The following is a 22,050-nucleotide window of genomic DNA, read 5'->3' on the forward strand; positions in this document are numbered from 1 at the left end:
TTTCAACAGGGAGATGGACGAAATGTCAAAGTTGCTGATAATGTTTGCTTCCTGAATTCTGCCGACATGTATCCTCGAATTGACTCAATGACAATACTCCATCCCGCTTTTTAGGTAAAAAGTCAGATTCATCCAAAAGGGTCGAATCAGCATCACGCTTGCCGTTCACAGTGAGGTCCTTCCGTGAGTCTTTGGTTGTGTCACTCAACAATATTTTCTTGTGAAGAAGCATAATGGCACGATCGACAAAACTCGAAGAGTGATTCTTCACAAAGTTGATCAAGTTCATCTCGTGGACAGTTTGAGGAGGGTTTTTCTTGAAAAACGCAGTAATTTTCAAAACTGACTTGTGGCTTTCATGAAAGTAGTTCACAATCATGCCTTTAATTTCATCGACTTCCTGAGGAGTGATATTGTTTGCAAGTCCATTGTGAAGCTGGTAAACTAAGTCACTCAAAATTCGGTCGAAACCAAACTTGATGTTCAAAGCAAGAACTGAAACATTCAATTTCTTTTCTTTCAACTGCCCGTTCTCTTTGAAAATAGGTTCCTCTTCATCTGGCATCAAGACGTTAAAATCATCGAAGCGACAAACTGGAGGCAAGCAAAAATTGTGACTCGTGAGAGCGTCAAGTCCAAATATTACCCACCAAAGCATACGTCTGAACTTGATGACCTCCCAATCGCTGATTCGGAGACTGAATATGGGGTCTTTATGAAACTGCAAGAACTTGGCGTATCTTATGATCTGAGACATTTCCATCGTTGAGGGGTTAGGAGATGTGGACTGAATGATGACATTTCCCAAAAGCAAAGGCACCTTTTTGATTCCATGAGGATAATTGTAGTATTGGCAAATTTTGTTGAAAGCCTTCAAGTATTTGTCGATATCTTGATTCAATAGCAAATTGTCATATTCTTCGAATTCGGAGATCGTTGCAGCATATAATACAGAAAAGTAAAGGGTGTAAAATTGCAACTTGTTGAAGTCCTCACCTTCGGAAGAAGACTGGGAGTTGGTGGGAGAAGGGCGGTCATTGGCAGTGGCAGAAACGGAAGAGGTCCGAGACTGGGTTGCATAGGGATTATGATGTTCCCAATAAATGTCATGTTCTTTAACAAAGTCCGACAAATTTACCATAACTGGAAGAAGAATATGAACGGAAGTAACGTAACGATTAATCAATTCGTATGAACGTTCCTTTGTGGGAGGTAAATGTTTAATAAGGTCATCAAGCAAGTTTTCGTTTTCATAGTAGGTATTGGTACCATATAAATAGTTTTTGGTGGTAGCTGGATTGGATGGGTAACCTGCCAACTGGGTGGCTAATCCCGGATTGGGGATACCTGGGGTAGGAGCGTTGGAAGCAGGCATTGGGTTTGTAAACGATTGTGGGTTACTATCGAGAAAATTGGTGACGGTGGAAGTTTGTTCGACATTTTCGAAATTTGTTTGTTGCTTAAAATTGAATGAAGGAGATTCGTGTTGAGGACTGTGAACTTGAGGGGACATGATATGGGAGTTTTGTTGGTTTACCATTTGCTCTGCCGGGTTGGCAAACGTGAAAGATGACAAGTTGAAGTAGTACAGTTCATCATTGGTTGGATTATGGCCAGTATTGGAGTAGTTGGTGTTGAAGTAGTTGTTGGTGATATTGTTCAAGTTGTTAAGGATTGGAGTCTGAAGTAAACTGTTTGCGGCCTGGTTGTTCTGTGTACTCTGGGGCGACTGCAACGCTCCATGAGGAGATTGCATCGACAACCCCAAATAGTTCATTGCTAGTTCGGGTACTATCAGAGATTGCGGACCATTCGGCTCATTTTTTGGTTTGTTTCCCTCTTCTTCATCGTGAGAAGTACTGCTGGTACTTTCTATGCTAGACAACTGCTGGTGAGCCGACATTGGTGAAGCCGAGCTGGTCAAATCAGAGCTCAGAGACACCGACTCCTGCCTCATTTGCGGCGACGATGTGAGGTTGTTGGAATTTTGAGAATTCGAAGGTTTCATTTCAAGATCATTAACGTCGAGATGACTTTTACTGGACCGTTTTCCGCCTCGCGAGACCCGCTCGTTGACGAAATAATTGCATTCGATTCCAAGTTTATTGCAGTTATCACACATTGGATGTTGGCGCGAGCACTTGACTTTTTTCAGATGGCAGTAAACACAGCTGAGGATTTTTCTTTGGCGGGCCTTTTGCACCTTCATGATCTTTCCATTAGAAAGCACCTTCATGTCCTTAGACAGGTAATTTTGGGGAGCGACGCTCACTGACATGGTATTACAAATGTACGACAAAAAGGCGGTTTTTTTCTTGGTTCCATATTCATATATAGGAACCGCATGCTCGGTGTTAAGCGCGCACACCTTATTGGGGCACTACTTACGAAAATAGGAGCCCGACAAAGCTTAAAAAACATGACAAAAAAAAAGCTATGTATAAGCGCCAAGATCTTTGAACTTTTCCATGGCAGTGCTCTCGGCATCCCTTGTTCGGTACACTTTCAAAAACAGGATGTTGATGAATCTACCTACATGTGTGATCCCATTACACGGCCCCAGGTTTCGGAGTGTTCTGCATCCGCAAATCCGGGGTCACTTAATACCGAGTAATGTGGGGCAGATGAAAATTTATGCACTGCGGGTCACGTTTTGATGGGCTCTGTTGCAACCGTTTGTTTGGCGTCATATTGTTCATTGCCAACGCTTTGCATGTGTCTCCACTTTCCAACTACCCTGAAAATATTTGGTGCCATCGACCCGGTATGGGTGTATCTCCGAGCGGTGGAATCTGGTAAAAAATAAAACTTTTCGACCTCTTAGATCCACCAATTACTAAATCATCATTACTACAACAACGAAGGAACTTACATGAGCTATATAAGTACCCAAGTCCGATAAATGGTGGTCATATCTCCGCCCCCACACGAATTGTCGTTGTTTCGGCCACGAGTCACATTCTCGGGCTTAAGCGCAGTCCCGCTTACGTCGCATTTGCGTCCCACTTGCGCCGCTTGCGTCCCGCTTGGGTGCCGCTTGCGCTCCCGCAACCGGACATCGTACCTAACGATCGGAAAGTAACCAAATACTTCCACGGAAACCTTAAAATAATTAGTCATGGAGCAACACTTACTCAATTAGGTTTGCGGTAGCAACTAAGCCTTGTCACGTGGGCGCAACCATCTCGGAAAAGCGAAGTTGCATCCCGGGGATTATATGCAGCGTTTTGGCAGTGCCTCGGCTCGAACCCGCGGCCGTTTGTGCGCGGTCGGTTGTGCCACGCGGAGAAAGCGAGTCTTGTATGCACACCCACGTCCACGTATCAGTTTTTCGAAATGCTCTCGGTAGGCGTTCGAGCACAACACCCTGTTCTACCATGAATTTCGAGGAAGCTGAAGACATCAACGGTGTTCGCTTCTCGTGGAATACGTTCCCATCAACCAAAGTTGAAGCGGGAAAGACCGTGGTGCCAATAGGATCGTTATTTACTCCATTGAAGTTTAGACAAGATCTACCAGTCGCTGATTATGATCCTCATTTCTGTTTGAATCAAAATTGTAGAAGTGTGTTGAATCCATACTGCTCGGTGGACCCATCAGGATCATGGATTTGTCCATTGTGTGGAACAAGATGTCCCTTACCTCCTCATTATCAGGGCATAACCCAGGACAATTTGCCCATCGAATTGAACCCGGCATCTTCCACCATTGAATATATCACGGCTCGTCCTGTTCCCAACCCTCCCATCTTTCTCTTTGTGATTGATACTTGTCAAGATGATGATACTTTGCAAGCGTTGAAAGATACGTTGATTGTTTCATTGTCTTTGTTCCCACCCAACGCGTTAATTGGGTTAATTACTTATGGTGCCATGGTTCAAGTCCATGACTTGGGATCGGAATCGATTAAAAAATCGTATATTTTCCGTGGTGATAGGGCTTACGATGAAAAACAAATCAATGACATGTTGAATAAACCAGTGTTGACTCCTCAGGGTACCCCTCAGTTTGCTAATTCGTTATTCCGCTTCTTGTTGCCAATCGAAGAAGTCGAATACCAACTTACTGATATCTTGGAGAATTTGACTCGAGACCCTTGGCCCGTGGCTAATGGTGATCGTCCATTGAGATCTGCCGGTTCTGCGTTGAACATCGCCTCCAATTTGTTGGGACTCACCTACGCTGGCTTTGGTGGTCGCATTATGCTTTTCGCCGCCGGTCCATGTACCCTCAATCCAGGTATGATAGTGGGTCCTAAGTTGAAAGAGCCCAAACGGTCTCATTCTGACATTGACAAGGACAATGCCAAACATTACAAAAAGGCAATGAAATTCTACGATGGAATCGCTGCTAAAACCGTGAAAAATGGTCATACCATTGACATCTTTGCCGGTTGTCTCGATGAAATCGGAATGTTGGAAATGAAGAGCTTATGTCACCAGACTGGTGGATGCATGGTATACTCCGATGCTTTTACCACTTCCATCTTCAAGCAGTCCTTTTTGAGATTATTCAACAAGGATAATGACGGGTACTTGTTAATGGGCTTCAATGGTACATTAGACATCAAATGCTCGCGTGAACTCAAGGTCAGTGGATTAATTGGACATGCCTCGTCTCTCCACATCAAATCGCCCAACGTTTCTGAAAACGAGGTGGGAGTTGGTGGAACCTCGCAATACAAGCTTTGTTCAGTCACACCCCAGCATACCTATGCTATCTTTTTTGACGTTGCCAACACTCTGCCATTACCACCAAACGCACAGTCGTACATACAATTCATCACCCATTACCAGCATGCATCCGGAACATATCGTTTGAGAGTAACTACAGTATCCAACATCTTGACTGGTGATGAGCAGGTACTAACTCAGTCGTTTGACCAGGAGGCAGCAGCTGTTTTGATGTCTCGAATCACATTATTCAAATCTGAACAAGATGATGGCGCTGATGTTTTACGTTGGGTCGATAGGATGCTTATCAGACTTTGCCAAAAGTTTGCCGACTATAGAAAAGACTTAGACGAAACATTCAGATTGGGACCTCAGTTTTCATTGTTCCCTCAATTTATCTACTACTTGAGAAGATCCCAATTTTTACAGGTGTTCAACAACTCGCCCGATGAAACAGCATTTTACAGACATGTTTTGATGACTGAAGATTGTAACAATTCGCTTATAATGATCCAGCCTACATTGACATCGTTTTCTTTGGATAGCGAACCTGAACCTGTGTTATTGGATTCTGTATCTATCAAGGATGATCGAATTCTTCTTCTCGACACATTCTTCCATATCTTAATTTTCCATGGTAAGACCATTGCGGAATGGCGTAAGGCAGGATATCAGGATCAGGAAGAATATGCCAATTTGAAACAATTGTTAGAGGAACCAAAGCAAGAGGCGGCTGAGTTGTTAGTGGACCGTTTCCCCTTGCCCAGGTTCATTGATACTGAGGAGGGTGGATCGCAGGCGAGATTCTTGTACTCCAAGTTGAACCCAAGTACCACGTACAATAATCAAAGTGCAATCGGTGCCAATGGTGCGGTGGTGTTGACTGACGACGTTTCCTTGCAGGTATTTATGTCACACTTACAAAAGTTGGTTGTTTCGGGTTCTACCTGAACAATCTGAATCTTTAAAGCAGTTTTACTTCTAGTTGTATGTACTTGTAGGAGTGTGCAGGATTATTCATAGGAACGAAAAAGCGTCAGAACAACCAATATGACGGATGAATTGACAGCAGGTAAGTACATTTCAATTAAATCTAACCGTCCCTTATACTAATACAGACGAAATAGCCCTATATGATAGGCAGATCCGTCTTTGGGGAATGGCTACCCAGCTTCGGCTCCGCTCTGCCAAAATATTGGTGATTAATCTTGGTGCTGCTGGCACCGAAGTCGTGAAAAATCTTGTGCTTGGAGGTATCAATTCTCTTGAAATTTTGGATGATTCTAGTGTTGTGGAAGATGACTTTCTGAGCCAGTTCTTTCTACCTAACGAGAATGTTGTTGGGAAACTAAAGCTTCCTTTAGTCATAGATCGGATCAAAGACTTGAACAATAGAGTTAATCTCTCGATTAATACCCATAACATATCGGAAAGTATACTCTCAGAGGGCTATTTGAGTAAGTTTGACCTTGTAATTGCTACAGAATTAAAAAAAGACGAAATGATTCAGTTGAACGAAGTGACAAGAAAATTGAATATTCCATTGTATGTTTCCGGTGTCCATGGAATGTTGGGTTATATTTTCACCGATCTTATCAAACATGAGTCTACGTCCGAAAAGGACCTTGGAAACCAGCCTCGGGAGACAGGGACAAAGTTGAGCCCATCCAAGACCATAACTAAGGTTGAACTCAACCTGACAAAAGACAAAGAATTGGTTACTGTCAGCGATGAGTTTGTAGAGTTGCAACATTTCTTCGTTTCCAAGAACCTTCCCACGCAATTGAACCGACGCCAGATGAAGCGACTTTCAGCTGCATTTCCACTAATCTTTTCACTTTTTGAATGCAAAAAGGAACAGCTTGAAAATATGAAAACTGAAGAAATAGTAGCGCTCCTCCGTGATACCTCCAACAGAATTTGTGATTTATTTGGGATACCACAGACAGTGGTCACAGACCTGAGTATAGAAGCGGTTCTGCAACAAGCTTATACGGAATTTACTCCATCGGCAGCTATTCTCGGTGGAGCTCTTGCACAGGATGTGATTCAATTCTTGAGTGGAAAAGAGAGCCCCATTAATAATTGTCTTATTCTTGATGCATTCAGGTCCGAAATATCTATATATGTATTATAGTCGATACACGAAATCTTATTTTCCATTGGGAGTGAGACCTCTTACTTTTCTTTTCTTCAAATGAGACGTATCTTTGAGAAACTTGAAGGTATTTCCCAACTTTCTCTTGAGAGAGTCGTGCTTTTCTCTAGCTGTCTGCAACTTTTCAAGTTGCTTTTGACGCTCAGTGTCTCTCTGCTGAAAAGCATCAATTTTAGACTCTCGAAGTTGTTCCAACTCTTGTTTCAACAGGGCGTTCAGATTTTTCATTTCTTCAATTTGTTTTCTTGAAGTCTCGGTAGATGCAAGTGAGTTCTCGTATTCTCTCGCCATGTACGTCTTCTCTTCTTGTCGAGCTTTGACCTTTTCGATTGTGGTTTTGACTGCTTCCTGAAGTTCCCAAATTTTTATTTGGTTTGAGTAGTACTCTTTCTTTGTTCCCTGGTATTCTTCAGAGTCCGCAAGTGAAGAGATTCCATTTTCTAATACCTGGTTTTCGTCTTTGAGCTTTTCAACTTCTTCAGACATGGACCTGGTTTGTTTTTCAGCTGAAGCGATTCTCGACTCATGGTGGCTCATTTCTTCCCTCAATTTGGCGAGCGCCGTTTTAGTTTCGTGAAGTCTTCTTCCTTGTTTGGCTTGGGTCTCTGGTTCGTTGAATGTGACATACGTATTGTACTCATCTCTTTTCAAGTCGTAAGCCATGTATGCATTGTTGAGTTGCATTAACACCTTATGTGTAACCATGAAGTTGCTCTGATTACCGTTATCCTTATAGTCGTGAGATAGTATACCTATCAACTTGTTGTAGTCATTTTTCAATGGATTCGTAACATAATTCAGCTGCAATCTCTTAGTTTCGTAGTATGTAAGACGTTGTGCTTGGTTCTTTGGCATTGATTCAGACACTTCGGATGAATCGTATGGAGTATAATGGAACGATACCTCTGTGAGAAGACAACGTTCAACGTCAGAGGGATTAAATTTGGGTATTCTAGGAAGATCTGGGAATGGCCAGCCGACTCTTTTTCGAGCAGACTGTGTTTTCAAAACATGCTCCAAAAACGTGCCGGAAAGATAGTTGAGTCGTTGGTTGTAAATTGGCACCAAATCAGGCGGAATATTACCGATCTGGTCACGCAAGCACACTATCGATGAGATGAGCTTATACAAGTGGTCTGGTTGTTTGCGCACCAGTTTGTAGAAAAGTAGACAGTGTTCGATGGTCAACAATGGGACTAGGCGAATAACAATAGCATCGTTCAAGCGGTTTTGTGATTTGAGTCGGGCAAAGAAATCGCTGTCTGTGTCGACGAAACTATCGAAAACAATAACAAGATCAAACTTAATATTGGGAATCTGATCAGCATCTTTAGTTACAGCTCCATCTCCGGGAAGTAAATGGATCACAGTCTTTGAAATTTTCCCATAACCAGAAGACGAATTGTAGGATGAGACATTAGTATTACCAGAAGCACCTCCACCTCGGTTATCTCGCTTAATTTTGTTTCCAACATACCGTTTTACTACTTTTGGACCATTACAACTCTGAAGCAAAGCCTCCACCAAATCGAAATATTTAGGGTTGTTATTACACACAACTGCCACATTCTTCACCTCGTTGGATTTTATCTGCACCAAGACATTTATCAAGTCTCCTAGAACACTAAACTTACCACTGGTGTCTGCTAGTTTTCCTGCCATGTCTCTCTGACCCAAATTTTTCGGCATGTAATGGTCGATGAGAAGATACGGATGACTGCTGACCAACATGCAGTTGTGTATACATATCTCTAGCGACTTTATAATGGAGTGGCCGGAATCGTCGGTTTCACAGTATTTGAGGATATCGGGGTAATGCAAAGACACAATTTGGTCAGTAAGTTCTTTTTGGAATTCGAACATTGGGGTTGCTAGTTGGTAGTCGCCGGAGTCATTGACTCGTTCTAGATGTAGATCGATGATGTCAGGCTCCGGAGGAGCATCTAGAATGTGGTGGAGGTTCATGGTGGAGGTGAAATGCAAAATTGGCGAAATGCGGCTGTTGACCCTGCATCGGCAAGGCAAGGTACAGGTGCAGGTACGGTTCCGGTAAGGGTTCCCGTAGAGTTCTGGTGGGTGCAAATTAAATGTAGTAGTGCTTTTATGATTAGTCTATACTTCCCCATACGCGGATATTCTTGTCCCAGCCACAACTATATATACTGCTACCGTCTCCATTAACATCGCAACTCATAACCTTGTCTGTATGTCCTCGTAAACTGCACACTTTGATCCAATTGTCTGCCGACCAAACATTGACGAGTCCATCGTAAGAGCTGGTTACCAAGTATGAGCCACTAGAGTCAAGGATCTCACCAGCATTATCATTTTCGTCGGTAACCTCCTGTGAAAGTGCGCCGGGAAACCTTGTTCCATGGAAAAATCGTACACAGCTAACGAGCTTTGTATGAGCAGGTATGGTGAAAATCTCGTTTGAATTATTGGGTGTGATCTTCCGGAGATCCCAGACTTTTACCAGGCAGTCAGCGCTCGCGGTCGCCATATGGTACCCATTAGGAGAAAAATCGATACTGTGAATTGCTTGAGCATGGCCCTGTAATGTTGATATGCATCTTCCACTTCGCAAGTCCCACAAGCGTGCCATAGCGTCCTGGCTACCGGAACAGAAAATGCTACCATCCGGTTGAAATGCTCCACATAAAACCAGCTTGGAATGGCCCTCTTGAACAAGAAGTTCTTCGTGGGTATTTGCGTCCCACAACTTCCAGGTTTGGTCAAATGACGTAGATGCTATGTAGTCAAACGTGGGATGGTACAACGTGCTGGTAATTCTCTCTCCATGTGCACGCTCTATAGTGGCCGCTTCCATTGTATCGTCAGATAAATCCAACTTCCACTGATTTATATTACCTTCTTGACCCCCAGAAACAAAAGTATTTTCAGGGCCCCAGTCTATGGAACCCACCTTTTCCAGGTGTCCAGTCCTCTGAATTTTGGTCTTGAGGTCCTCTTGGTTGAGAATACTCACTGTGCCGTCCCATGAACCACATGCTAGAATACCACCATAGGGCGAAGCTCGAATAGACGAAATTGTTCTGGTAACCCCAGGAACCACTTGAGAGCCTAACAATTCGAAAGTCTTGAGTCGGGAGTTAATATTTCTTCGATGTTTAAGTAGCTTAATGGGATCTTTAGTCGCCTCTGATTGAGCCTTTATACGCTGAGACGCTCGTTTGAGTGAATCATGGAGAATATTTTTTCTGCAAATAAGCAAGCTTTCTGGTCCTGGGGTATAAAACACCTCGTTATCGTCGTCTTCCTCTTCACTCATCTCGTCAGGTTCACTTTTCGATCTCATCTCAAGTACATTTTTGAGTCTTTCTCTTCTTCGCCCTGGTCCTTCTCCATAGTTTGTAACAGGCTCTCCCAACTTTCTGAGCAACCTTTTAACTTCTTCGTCATCTTCAGGTACCCCCTGGACTTCTGCAAGGTTTGTCTTGTTGGTTTTGGGCTCGTTCGCTACGGGTACATCTTTAAGGTCCATATGTAAATTCAATGAGATTTTGAATGGGTGCGAAATTTATTTTAGTCAGTATAAAGGCCATAAACGTCACTGAGCACATCGTCGTTGATTACCTCATTGAACTGCACAATGCTTGAAAGGGGACTTGATTCAGACTCTTGGTAACATCTAGTGTGTTTCTTGAAGTCAAAGGACCGCCGTAACCAGCTCCTTTTGGGTAAATTGATGTTGCATTCTTTTGAAGACTCTCCCAGAACTGTTAGTGCTGAGGGCAGCAAGAGCTTGTCCTTGACAAATTCAATGAAATAAGAGCTCTCCAAATTTATAACTTTGTTTCTTGATACTTCTTCTTCACCAAACTTGCCTCCAAAATGGTAATTACCAGTGACAATCTTACCCCAGTTATGTCTATGCCTTTTTGTATTTTTCCCCTCACCTATGTTGGAACTCCCCTGAGTGTGTGGTACCCTGTATACTGGACAGGACGGTGGATCTGTTAGTGTCGAATCTCTTGGACTGTCAACATAAGAAACCGTAAAGTTGTTCTTGATGGTATCGAATTCTTGTGCAGTATATGATGACAATCGGGTACTCCATTCCTTTAAAAAGACCCTTATATGTTGCTCAAGACAAGTGGAGCTATGAAATGAGCTAGTTATTGCCAACCTGATTCCAACGCTAGTACTGAACATTTGTGGTGCTGCATCGACATAATAACCCAAACATTTTTCCATGCGTAATTCTCGATCAGCGGCTGTGGCAAGTAAAAACCCTATCATATATGACATCATTACTGCAATTGGATCTGTCTTGTTACCCAATTCGCAGAAAATCATGGTAGTGGTGGATGTGTTAGGAGACGGTATCTTGAAGCTAAGCGAGCGTCCGCCAAGAGATATTGATTCATTTTGCACAAGTGACTTGAAGGGTTGAGAGCCAGTAAGTAATGGTTTTAGGGCTCTGTAGGTTTGCTGAACACATTCTTCATCTACAAATCCACTCATGAGCACTTTCAAATATTTGAGGGAATTTTTCAAATGGTTGCAAAATTTCTGAATTGTGCAAATATCCACCACTTCCAAAATTTCAATTCTCTCATCAAGAGAATGTATCGCTGGTTCAAGCAAGTAGTATGAAACAGATAAGACCTGTTTCAATCCAGAAACATCACCAAACTCATCATAGCAATGTCTTACTTGTGTTCGGGCTCTTCGCAACTCGGTGTTTGAAATGGTGGTAACCATTTCGATTATGCTTAAAGTGCCGTCTAATAGCAACTTTAACGCATCTTGAATGAAATCCTTCAAGCCAGAAACATTGAAGGATAAGCTGTTTTGGTAGTTGAGATTTGGACATATGCTCCATTCGACTCCCAATTCTTCAACCTTGTATAATTCATGCCGCAATGTATTTCCAATAATGTTGCTCAACAAATCAAGCATTACGTCGGTTTTGGCTGTACGGGATAACGTTGTGAATAATATCTGGAATGATAGTCTGACTTTGCAACCGGAAACTTCTTCGTAAGAGTCGGTCCACATCTCTAAATTCGGCAGCTTCAAGCACTGAACTGGCTGACTACTGGGCATTAAAATTTTACTGGAACTTTGGGACTGTTCGAGTTGAACTTGTTTGAACAAACTTTGATTGGAGTCTTGACTGGAGTCTCGACTGTAGTCTCGCCTGAAGCCCAGTGTTGTATTTTCTTGAAAAAGTTTAGGGTTCAAATAATGCCGTTCATACTCAAAGTCAAACTGAGGGTGAACTCCACTATCAATATGGTCTCCATAAAGATCTTGAATATTTGGGTTCTTCTTTCCCATGATAATCAAGTTCATTCTACCAGGCTCCAAGATTTTTCCGGAACAAGTGACAAACTCTTTTGCTCTTGAAGTCCAACTGGTTCCCAGCATAATATCATCCCAATCATCATAGCCACGAATTATGTTTTTTGTTTTAATGGTATCAAAAGAGAGTGCTAAAGTCTCGGCTATACCACTTAATTCGTTCATGCAACTTTCCTGGGACTCTCGAAAGTTATACGATGTTTTTTCTTGATTTGACTTTTCTTCGAGCACTACTCCAAGACTGTTCAAATCATGGTCTGTTATGGAAAGGATATACTCCAGTATGATATGGGCGATGTTGCTGACTCTCAAGTAGCCTCTGTGAGAAGGAGTTATGTCAACCACCAACAATTGTTCATTATAGTCCAAAGCTTGCACATGGCATGTCAAACCCACTATGAGATTCGTCCGCATTAAATACTCACAGACGGTTCCTCTTGCTTCGTCTCCTAATAGAGTCGTCCAAACTCTCAAAAAGAGGTTTAACTTGGGCTTATTATCGTCACAGTGAACAGAATAAAATATCCTGATGCAACTTGCAGTATCATTTTGCACCCAAAGACATTTGGAACGCTGATGCTTAGGAAATGCAAAATCATGAATTGATGAAATAACTGGTTTCTTGGAACTGAATTTAGTCTTCACTTGCTTCTGTAGCAAATCTAATGGTTCGGGACCTTGAACTACAAGGCTGATATTGGACAGTGTGTAATGGTTGCAAAAATACTCTTCCAAGCGTTTGCGAACAGGGATTCCATTTCTTTTGGGTGTTGTATAAAGAGACTCAATGTTGCCAGTGTAAAATTGTGTAAAAGGATGTGAATCATCTGCCACAAGTTTCATGCCATAATAGAGAATTTTCAGCTTCGATGTACGATTCAAAGCATGTTCTTCTTCGATTGCAATTATTTCCAGCATCATTCCATTTTTTTTAAAAAGAGGATTCTCGAAGAAACTGGTAAAGTTGTCAACTAATTGTGTTCGTTTGATTGAGTTTATAGGAATTTCCATAAAGTAATTTGTTAATATTCCAGTAGTAAATGCATTGGCATCTCCTCCTGCCTCTGCGAGAGTTGTATAGAAATGTCCACTTTTTGGATATTGCTTTGTTCCAGTAAACAACATGTGTTCACAGAGGTGTGCTAACCCTGGTAAATCTGGTGGATCATTGAGAGAACCAGAACGAATTGAAACTGCCATAGAAAAATATTCAATATTAGGCGACGATATAAATAGTATTTTCAATCCATCAGGAAGCACTGAGAGCTTATATTCATTTTTACTTTGACCTAGAGGAAGCCTGAACTCTGCCATAATGCTGTCAAGTGAATGTTCATTGAATTATCAATGGTCGTTGCAAATGTCCTATTTGGGCCACGGCAATGGAACCGAAAAAAATTTACTCCGATACGGGGAATCGAACCCCGATCTGCTCGGTGAGAGCGAACTGTGCTAGCCATTACACCATATCGGATAATTGGTGATTGAATTGCGCCGGGCACATTCAAGAGTTAGAGAGTGTACTCGACGTTCGGCTTCATTGCCTAATCTTGTTCGCAGCCATTGGTAGCCTATTCGCTATCTTCCTATTTTGGACAGCGGAAAAGATAACAAATTTTTTGCATTATCTCATGATCTCGGTGAATCTTGTGCTCGTAGAAAGTATGTACAAGACATGCCAAGTGCTAAAAATGGCACTGATTCACTCATTTTTCAGAGTTGTAAATTTTTGTGAATTAACTTTGGTTTACAATTCGACCGAATTTATGAGAGAAATGCACTTTTGGTTTTCTTCTTGGCATATCCTCGTCCAGGTGCAAACTTAATGTTCTCTAACGATTGAGTCATTGATAAAAAGATTGAATATTTCCACGCTCTGTAAGTTGCAACTTTTTAAGGAAGAGTTAGTAGTAAAATGTGATTAAGTCAGGGTCTACCCGGAAGAAAGAGATGTGGTATAACCCACATTTGTTTAATTTTAAAAAAAAAAGAAAGCTCCGATACGGGGAATCGAACCCCGATCTGCTCGGTGAGAGCGAACTGTGCTAGCCATTACACCATATCGGATTAACTGTAATGAAAAGTAACGTGTGCGACTAAGTGATCCAGACGGAAACGAACACAAATAAAACACTACAACACTCAATTCTCTACAACATTACCATGTATTATGTTTCTTTTCTTCTCTTAGTTCATCCTCTCTTTTCTCCCACTACTAAAAATTTTTCCGATTGTTGGCTTACATAAGCCGAATGACCATGGAACATCCATAAACCGGCCACATTTCCTCCTTAATCAGGTCCGCACCAGCCCGAACAATCATACAACATAACCCACATATATGAACGAAACGTTTCTAGAACCTTTGAGTTTCCAGTGAACCTATACTAGAACATGTCAAATCAGTACGCTTATAACTCCGGTACCTCCGCAACCAATTATTCGAGTCAATACTCGCCACCTTTATCAAATGGATCGATGACTATGGGAGTTGGAAATGGAGCCAATACCAGTCCCACTTTCAACAATACATCGTATGGATCGGTGGATTCGACGGGCTCGTCAGGAATGAGTTCCTTGGGGTCACTGTTTACATCGTCGTCGAATTATTCATTTCATAATGCTCGTATGAGATGTTATCTTTCAAAATCTTTTGATATTGAAGATGATATGGAGTTCTGCCCGGACATACCCGAGCAATACTCAACCAATAGTCCGCCTATGAAAAAATTCAATGCTCATACGGCAATGAGTTTTTCGCCAACGACTCAAGCGGAGAATATGAACAATCACCAGCATAACCCACAGTCGCCTCGTGTGACCACGCCGAGGTTGAAGAAACCATTAGAGATCATCAATCCGCAGACCCGGATGCGGGTTGGGTCACCAGCCATGCAAAACAAGTGAGCAGGGTTCACTAGAAACGATTAACGATACGGGATGTATTAGTAGATAAGAATAAGATAGGAGAGTAATGGGTGTAGGCAAGAGAGGAAGAGGAAGAGGAAGAGAGGAAGTGTAGGATAATTAAAGAGGAAGAGAGGTGTTGGGTGACTCGGAACTCCTCTGATATAAACTGGTGTAAGGATGTGATAACCCACTTGAAATTACTGCAATTACAGTAAAGATCAGATGGTGAAAATATCAAATTCTCTAGACACTTTTCATACTTATCTCCTCCTTTCCGCACTTTCTTCTCTTTTCAATTTCTTTTCATTCCTTTCTCTCTCCTCTCCCCATTGCAACCATATCAATTCCGGTGCCCGTTTAGGAACATGGTAGCGGTATTACCGCATTGGGCAGGTGCATGCGATACCCACTATCTCCTCTCGATTCGGTAGTTGGAACAGCCGATATCTCATCTCTTATATATAGCCGCAAACATCTCGTTCAATATCCCAAACATGGTTCTTCACCCATTCGACTCTGTTACCGATGCTGAGATTCGCTTGGCATCCAAGTTGATCAAGAATGCTTATCCAGCAGATGCAAATGTTCACTTTGTTCAAATCGAGAGAACTGATCCTCCAAAGAAAGATATGATTAAGTACTTGGAAGCCGAGAAAAATGGAACTCCAACGCCATCTATTCCTCGTGTGTTGTATGCATACTATTATACCCATACTTTGGACTTTAACAAGGCTTTGGTCAATGTGACTGTGGGACATGTTATCACCAAGACCAAGCTTCCCAAGGGAACTGTTGGACCATATCTTCCTAATGATATGATCGAGTGGGAGGAAATGTGTATGCAACACCCTGCTGTCAAAGCTGAAATTGAGAAATTAAAGTTACCTTCCAACTACCGGGTTCGCAATGATCCATGGATTTATGCTACTGAAGATGCCAACGAATCAAGACCATTGGTTCAATTCTTCATGTACGTTTTGGCTGGAAACGGACACTCGGAGCTGAACCACTACTCGTTACCATTGAAATTTTCACCAGTATTTGAAGCCTATACCAAGAAATTCATTCGCATTGATTATTTGCCAGGTGGATTTGACGAAACCATTACTCCAACTTTACCATGGCAAGAGGTTCCTTGTGTTGAGTATCACCCAGATTTGGTCAACGAACCAGTTCCTCGTGATGTGAAACCACTTTTAATTTCGCAGCCAGAAGGTCCATCGTTCACGGTGCAGGGCTCCAAGGTCAAATGGCAAGGATGGGAGTTCCGGGTAGCTTCTAGTGCCAGAGAGGGATTTGTCATTTACGACGCTCACTTTAAAGGTCGTCAAGTGTTGTACCGTCTTTCTTTGTCGGAAATGACAGTGCCTTATGGTGATCCTCGTGCTCCATACCATAGAAAGCAGGCATTTGATTTGGGAGATTGTGGCTTTGGAGTTAATGGTAATCACTTAAATTTGGGCTGTGATTGTCTTGGTGTCATTCATTACATGGACGGTAAGGGAATTGATGCTAGTGGTGAACCATTTGTCATTCCTAATACCATCTGTATGCATGAACAAGACAATGGATTATTGTACAAACATGTCAATTATCGTACCAATAATGCTGTTGTGGCCAGAAGAAGAGAATTTGTTGTGCAAACCATTGCAACGGTTGCAAATTACGAATATATCATCAATGTCAAATTTGTTACTGATGGTATGATCGACATTGAAACCAGAGCTACCGGTATTCTTTCCACCATGCCTATCGATGAAAACGTCAAGGTACCTTGGGGAACCATTGTGGGACCCAATGTGATGGCAGCTTATCACCAACACATTCTTTCGTTTAGAATTGACCCTGCTATTGATGGACATAAGAATACCGTTGTCTATGACGATGCTGTGAAATTGCCTCGGGACAACAAATTGAACCCATATGGTGTTGGTTTTGTCACCCAGAGAGGTTATGTGGAAAAAGCTGGCCACATTGAACAATCTCCTTTCACCAATAGAACTTACAAGATCATCAATGAGAATGTCATTAACCCTGTGGCCAAGACTCCAGTCGGATACAAAGTTGTGATGCCTGCCCGTCAAATGATCATGGCTGACAACGATTCTTTCAATGTTAAGAGAGCCAAGTTTGCTACCGAGCAAATTTGGGTAACCAAATACAGAGACCATGAACTTTTCGCAGCCGGCGAATTCACCAACCAGTCGCACCTGGACCAAGGATTGGGAGTATGGGCTAATGGAGTAGATGATGTTAGAAACGAAGATGTGGTTGTGTGGGCTACAATGGGATTCACTCATATTCCTCGAGTTGAAGATTTTCCAGTTATGCCAGTGGAAATCCACAATATTGGATTGGTTCCTGCCAACTTTTATGACAAGAATCCAGCGCTCGACATTCCCCAGGCCAACAATACATTCAACAAGAGTGTGCAATTGAGTCTGGCTAATGCTCTGTGTTGCAGCAAGACCAACTTATAGCGGGCTATGGTGACTATAAATAGCGCAGTATACGAGAATAGACAACGAAAAGGGAAACAATTACGAAAAAAAAGGACAATAAAAACACAATTACGAAAATTGTTCACTATATGGCATTCCGTGATACATGGAGCCACCGATAGTACTTATCTCGATAACTTTCTGAATTCTTCAGTAGCTTCTATGAATAGTCTCGGACCCTCGCTGCGGCTTGGCGCGCATATCGGTCCGCGTTTTTTCAGGCGCAGTAATCCGCAAGGTTGCCGCAAGGTACCATATTTGTAATATAAAATACTTGTAATATAAAATACGTCAATTTCCCCAATTCACCAATTCCAATGAACTCCTTACTTCTTTTCACAATCTTTGCTACTTCAGTTATGGCAGACGACTTGCTTTCAAAGTTGGTTTCTGACGTTAAAGCCAATCCACAGGAATACCTTAGCTACATTCAAACTGCCACTGCCTCTATTCCCGAAGATCTCACCCCATTAGCTCTCCAAGTACGCACGTACACAGACGATTCGTTCACGACACTCTTAGACAGCAGCCAGAAAAGCGAAATTCTGGCGTTTGCTACGGGGTTGCCATGGTACAGCAGCAGATTGTTGGATGATTCAAACTCCGCAGGGCTGACCGAAACAAATGGCTCAACCAGCTCAACTGCTAGTTCTGTCTCTGTTTCCGCAAGCGAGTCGACCGGAAATGCAGGCAAATTGGTGGTGCCAGGCGTGGGTTTGGCAGCTCTTGCAGTGGTTTTGTTGTAAGACATTGAATAAACCAGTGTTGTGAAGAAAAAAACCTGGTGGATAAACCAGACTCATGGTGATGTTGTCCGGTAAGCCAGATAGTTTTGGATAGTTTTGGATAGTTTTCTGTTATAAATCACGAAATCAATAAAGTAAATCAGCAAATAGTGTACTACGGTCCACCAACCCTAAAGTGGGTTCTTGTCAACTTCTATTTATGTGATTCATCTTTAATTGGTATTCTTTTATCCGCTTAATAGAAATCAACCGCAATTCTGAACACATTGGTTGAACCCATTGGGATGTTTCTTTCTAAGCCTCACCCTTAGGTTGCAACCGCAGCAGCCCCACACATGCCGTGCACCAGAATCTCAACCAGCCTTGGCGCGGTTCATCGGCGATTACTTGAATTCACCAGGAAATCCCATCATGAGTCTGGCACCACAAAATGGGCAAAGTAGACTTTTGGGAGACTTTTCGAGACTTTTGGAATGCACACTAACACAGACATAAACCGATAAGCGTCACAAACAACGATTTGGTTGGGTCAAAACGACTAATGAATAACAGAAACCACAATGGGGAGTTGGGTAAATATCCTCAAGAAGGTCGAGATACTTACGATTCAGACAGTAGTTCTGAGTTCTCCCGTAGCGTCGCCGAAAGCGCAGCAGATAGTGACCAAGGTCATTCCGATAACATCTCCACTATTCCATTGAAATCGATCACCTCCATTCCTTCCACCAAATCTCCATCGGTATTGAGCGATAAAGATAACAATTCGTATATGGCTTCCACGGCAGAAACGTCACTTGCTCCCAGCGGTCATACCGTGGGATTACCTAGCCCGCAAACCACGGCTCAAACTGCATCTACCTCGGCTGCTAGTGCTTCCAATACCCCCGTAAATGACCGTGACCAGGAGTCTATCGTCACTTTGGCGAGTTCCAGCCGACGCGTACGTAGAAGAAGTCTTGATACCAACAGCAGTACCACGGGAATTGCTCCTGCAAGCATAATGGAACGATTAAGTGTTCATCCTACGGCTGCGTCAGCGCCTACGCACCCAGTGCCTATGCTACTAGCGGGTACGCATCTAGCACCCAAAATAGCCATATCGATGCGGAATCGGAGACTGATGAAAAGAAAGATTGATGAAGAGAATGATGAAGAGAATGAAAAAATTTGATGAAAAAACAAATTAATGTACTACTGTATTCTTGTCGTATTTGCTCTTCTATGCTCTTTGTCTTTATCACACCCAGACACCATATCGCCCTTCCCTGCACCGAACATTCAAATCAAAACAACTCCCCTCTTCACTTTTGCCAACCTTTCGTGGTGGCGGTTTCTTTGCCTCAACCTCTAGCTTTCGAAAATGGGGCTCGGCAACTCAGACAATTCTATTGATGGTGACCTTTATGTACTGAGATTATCCTCTTATGTCAAGCAAAATGAGGCAAATTTGGCCAATGGTTTGTTATTCTTTTCCAAGAAAAAGTCAAAACAACGATCTAAACCGCTTCGTTTGAACTTTACCTTGCACCACCTCTACTATATTGCCGAGAGAATCGAATCTCTGTCGCTCGGCGTCGATGTGGGACCTTTGAATATCACCCTTGAAAACCCCAATCATGAACCAACATTCATTTCTTTTATGGCCAACAACGCTAAATCACTGCGTAACTTTGAAAGTGACACTAGGTCCATTTCCTCGATTAACTCCATGCGGTCTATAGTGCTGACAGCATCGATGTATTGGCGAGGCTTCTCAACGACTCGCGACCCCAAGGTGATTCAAAAGGACATTCGTTACTTATACTCGTCTTTCACCAAAATTCCCTGCTTGATCGTTTCACCACAGACGAAAATCAACAGCATTGCCGACTATGAGGAGTATCCGTGTGATACTGCCGTTCCTTTGCTCATGTTCAAGAACTTGCAAGTGCTTGAAATTTGTGACTATGACCCCAACGAACTCTTTGGGTGGGATCTACTCAGTGAAAAGCTTCGCATTCTCACTGTGAGAAACAGTCGCATAGATGACTTGGGGCAGTTGTTGTTCCATTTGGTCATTGAAGATGCTTGTGGAAGAAGCTCTACCATTAAGAGAAGGGCACAGGATGATTCATCTTTGAGTCAGTACAAGGCCCCTACTCGCCAGCGAGCATCAACTACCGCTGCCATGTCTACTGGACCGGGATCATTGCCCAAAGACTTGAAGTTTGAAAGTAGGTTCTTGCTCCCAGCCATCGACACCACTAGAGACTACCATACCCTCCCCGATGGTAAATGGGAATTATTGAAGCAGCTTTCGGTCACGGAGACCTCAATCAAGTCTATCGACCCGTACGTGTTCAAACCACTTGCCAATTTGGTCAAGATCAATTTGTCCAATAATCTACTCGAGGCCATTCCTCTGGGCTTGGACCAATTGACCAACCTTCGTTACCTCAATCTTGCGAACAATTTTATCACCAACTTGACGAATATTCCTCATAATTTGACCCACCTCACCACCCTCAACCTCAATCATAACCAGATCACCAACTTGGATGGCCTTGAATTAATGCCCTCACTTGGAAGTGTGGATTTGCGCAAAAACAAATTGCAAGAAATTGAGGACTTGAAACCACTCATTTCTCACTTTCTCAACTTTCCCCAATCTACTTTTGACAATGTTTGCTTGATGGCTAATCCACTTCCTAAAGGCTATCGCATCGAAGTCTTTAATCTTTTAAACGGAGCAAGATGGAAAAATACTGTCAAAATTGATGATTCAAGACCTGGGTACTTTGAAAGCGCATTGCTACTTGACGCCGAAGGATCCAACCAAAAGATGGCCCAATTCATGGGAATCGAACCGAAAAGTAATCGCAATAGTTCACAGCTGGTTTCGTCCAGTCTTGCAGGAGGTTCTCTTGATACTTTGAGAGAAGAATTGAACAAAATTCTGCACCCATTACTTCAATCTGACAAATCTCATCGACGGATTTACGACCTTTCACAATCAGTTGCCCAATCTCCTCCTCCCTCATCACTCGCACTGCCAGCTACTATCACCCTGGTAGATGTAGGAAGTATTGCATCTTCCTCGACTTACCAAATTCCCTCATCTCCGCTTTCTCCAAATCAAAACCTAACTAATCAGCTGGTTACGGATTATATTTCAACTAAGCACCAGATGTCAATAGCTACAAGATCGTTACCCTCCGAGACCATCAGAAAATCTTCCGCCCAGTCCCAACTCGACTCCGAAGCAAATTCATCGGCCCCTTCAGTCAGCGTGGTAACTCCCGTGCAGGTCACAGCACGAATGAGTACCTAGATATTTATGATTTTACGATGCATTGACCATTAATGTTAATTTACAAGTAGTGAATACTAAATGTACTATACACACCCAACACGTGACTCTGCATGGCCAAAAAAAAAAAATAATTTTGCAGCCATGGCTGCAAAACTCAGGGTATATATATATCCCCTGCATGTCCCACAAAAAATCCAAACAATGAGGTGGCAAATCATACCAGTAATTGGTTTTTGCATCGCGATAGCAACCCAAACGATGTTTGCGAGCAATCAATCGGAATTACATAAACGTGGCTTGCATGAAGAAATGCCACTTTTTCAGCCCGAAGATGATAGTCCTTGCAATTTTTTCAAAGTTCAACCTTACTACCCATCACGTATGTACCACTAGTATCAAACCTGGTATCTTACTAACGCAGCGACTACCGGCCGTCTAC

General features: G+C 42.6%; 11 protein-coding genes and 2 non-coding genes across 13 annotated transcripts; 7 read left to right on the plus strand and 6 right to left on the minus strand. All coding sequences in view use genetic code 12, as the record gives it.

Annotated features, from left to right (window-relative positions):
• Positions 1 to 25: 25 nt before the first annotated feature.
• Positions 26 to 2,278, minus strand: PGUG_00104 (uncharacterized protein; the record flags this gene model as incomplete). The annotated part of the gene is made up of 1 exon (XM_001486677.1): positions 26 to 2,278. One exon carries the CDS (start codon positions 2,276 to 2,278, stop codon positions 26 to 28), a length of 2,253 nt encoding a protein of 750 aa, XP_001486727.2.
• A 1,024-nt stretch (positions 2,279 to 3,302) lies between these two features.
• Positions 3,303 to 5,624, plus strand: SEC23 (GTPase-activating protein; the record flags this gene model as incomplete). The annotated part of the gene is made up of 1 exon (XM_001486678.1): positions 3,303 to 5,624. One exon carries the CDS (start codon positions 3,303 to 3,305, stop codon positions 5,622 to 5,624), a length of 2,322 nt encoding a protein of 773 aa, XP_001486728.2.
• Positions 5,625 to 5,832: 208 nt separating this feature from the next.
• On the plus strand, positions 5,833 to 6,810 carry PGUG_00106 (E1 ubiquitin-activating protein; the record flags this gene model as incomplete). Its single annotated transcript, XM_001486679.1, has 1 exon — positions 5,833 to 6,810. One exon carries the CDS (start codon positions 5,833 to 5,835, stop codon positions 6,808 to 6,810), a length of 978 nt encoding a protein of 325 aa, XP_001486729.2.
• Positions 6,811 to 6,825: 15 nt separating this feature from the next.
• Positions 6,826 to 8,796, minus strand: PGUG_00107 (uncharacterized protein; the record flags this gene model as incomplete). Its single annotated transcript, XM_001486680.1, has 1 exon — positions 6,826 to 8,796. The coding sequence occupies one exon, from the start codon at positions 8,794 to 8,796 to the stop codon at positions 6,826 to 6,828; it is 1,971 nt and encodes a 656-aa protein (XP_001486730.2).
• A 142-nt stretch (positions 8,797 to 8,938) lies between these two features.
• Positions 8,939 to 10,336, minus strand: PGUG_00108 (U4/U6-U5 snRNP complex subunit; the record flags this gene model as incomplete). The annotated part of the gene is made up of 1 exon (XM_001486681.1): positions 8,939 to 10,336. One exon carries the CDS (start codon positions 10,334 to 10,336, stop codon positions 8,939 to 8,941), a length of 1,398 nt encoding a protein of 465 aa, XP_001486731.2.
• Positions 10,337 to 10,377: 41 nt separating this feature from the next.
• AXL1 (Axl1p) lies at positions 10,378 to 13,476 on the minus strand (the record flags this gene model as incomplete). Its single annotated transcript, XM_001486682.1, has 1 exon — positions 10,378 to 13,476. The coding sequence occupies one exon, from the start codon at positions 13,474 to 13,476 to the stop codon at positions 10,378 to 10,380; it is 3,099 nt and encodes a 1,032-aa protein (XP_001486732.2).
• Positions 13,477 to 13,564: 88 nt separating this feature from the next.
• PGUG_05983 lies at positions 13,565 to 13,636 on the minus strand. The gene has a single exon. It is a non-coding gene; the product is annotated as a tRNA-Glu (tRNA).
• Positions 13,637 to 14,157: 521 nt separating this feature from the next.
• On the minus strand, positions 14,158 to 14,229 carry PGUG_05982. Its single transcript has one exon. It is a non-coding gene; the product is annotated as a tRNA-Glu (tRNA).
• A 327-nt stretch (positions 14,230 to 14,556) lies between these two features.
• Positions 14,557 to 15,069, plus strand: PGUG_00110 (uncharacterized protein; the record flags this gene model as incomplete). Its single annotated transcript, XM_001486683.1, has 1 exon — positions 14,557 to 15,069. One exon carries the CDS (start codon positions 14,557 to 14,559, stop codon positions 15,067 to 15,069), a length of 513 nt encoding a protein of 170 aa, XP_001486733.2.
• Positions 15,070 to 15,566: 497 nt separating this feature from the next.
• Positions 15,567 to 17,552, plus strand: AMO2 (Amo2p; the record flags this gene model as incomplete). The annotated part of the gene is made up of 1 exon (XM_001486684.1): positions 15,567 to 17,552. The coding sequence occupies one exon, from the start codon at positions 15,567 to 15,569 to the stop codon at positions 17,550 to 17,552; it is 1,986 nt and encodes a 661-aa protein (XP_001486734.2).
• A 338-nt stretch (positions 17,553 to 17,890) lies between these two features.
• PGUG_00112 (uncharacterized protein) lies at positions 17,891 to 18,319 on the plus strand (the record flags this gene model as incomplete). The annotated part of the gene is made up of 1 exon (XM_001486685.1): positions 17,891 to 18,319. The coding sequence occupies one exon, from the start codon at positions 17,891 to 17,893 to the stop codon at positions 18,317 to 18,319; it is 429 nt and encodes a 142-aa protein (XP_001486735.2).
• A 541-nt stretch (positions 18,320 to 18,860) lies between these two features.
• PGUG_00113 (uncharacterized protein) lies at positions 18,861 to 19,490 on the plus strand (the record flags this gene model as incomplete). Its single annotated transcript, XM_001486686.1, has 1 exon — positions 18,861 to 19,490. The coding sequence occupies one exon, from the start codon at positions 18,861 to 18,863 to the stop codon at positions 19,488 to 19,490; it is 630 nt and encodes a 209-aa protein (XP_001486736.2).
• Positions 19,491 to 19,679: 189 nt separating this feature from the next.
• On the plus strand, positions 19,680 to 21,629 carry PGUG_00114 (uncharacterized protein; the record flags this gene model as incomplete). The annotated part of the gene is made up of 1 exon (XM_001486687.1): positions 19,680 to 21,629. The coding sequence occupies one exon, from the start codon at positions 19,680 to 19,682 to the stop codon at positions 21,627 to 21,629; it is 1,950 nt and encodes a 649-aa protein (XP_001486737.2).
• Positions 21,630 to 22,050: the final 421 nt, after the last annotated feature.

Source organism: Meyerozyma guilliermondii, genomic scaffold, assembly GCF_000149425.1.
Source record: "Meyerozyma guilliermondii ATCC 6260 scaffold_1 genomic scaffold, whole genome shotgun sequence".
NCBI lineage: Eukaryota > Fungi > Ascomycota > Pichiomycetes > Serinales > Debaryomycetaceae > Meyerozyma > Meyerozyma guilliermondii.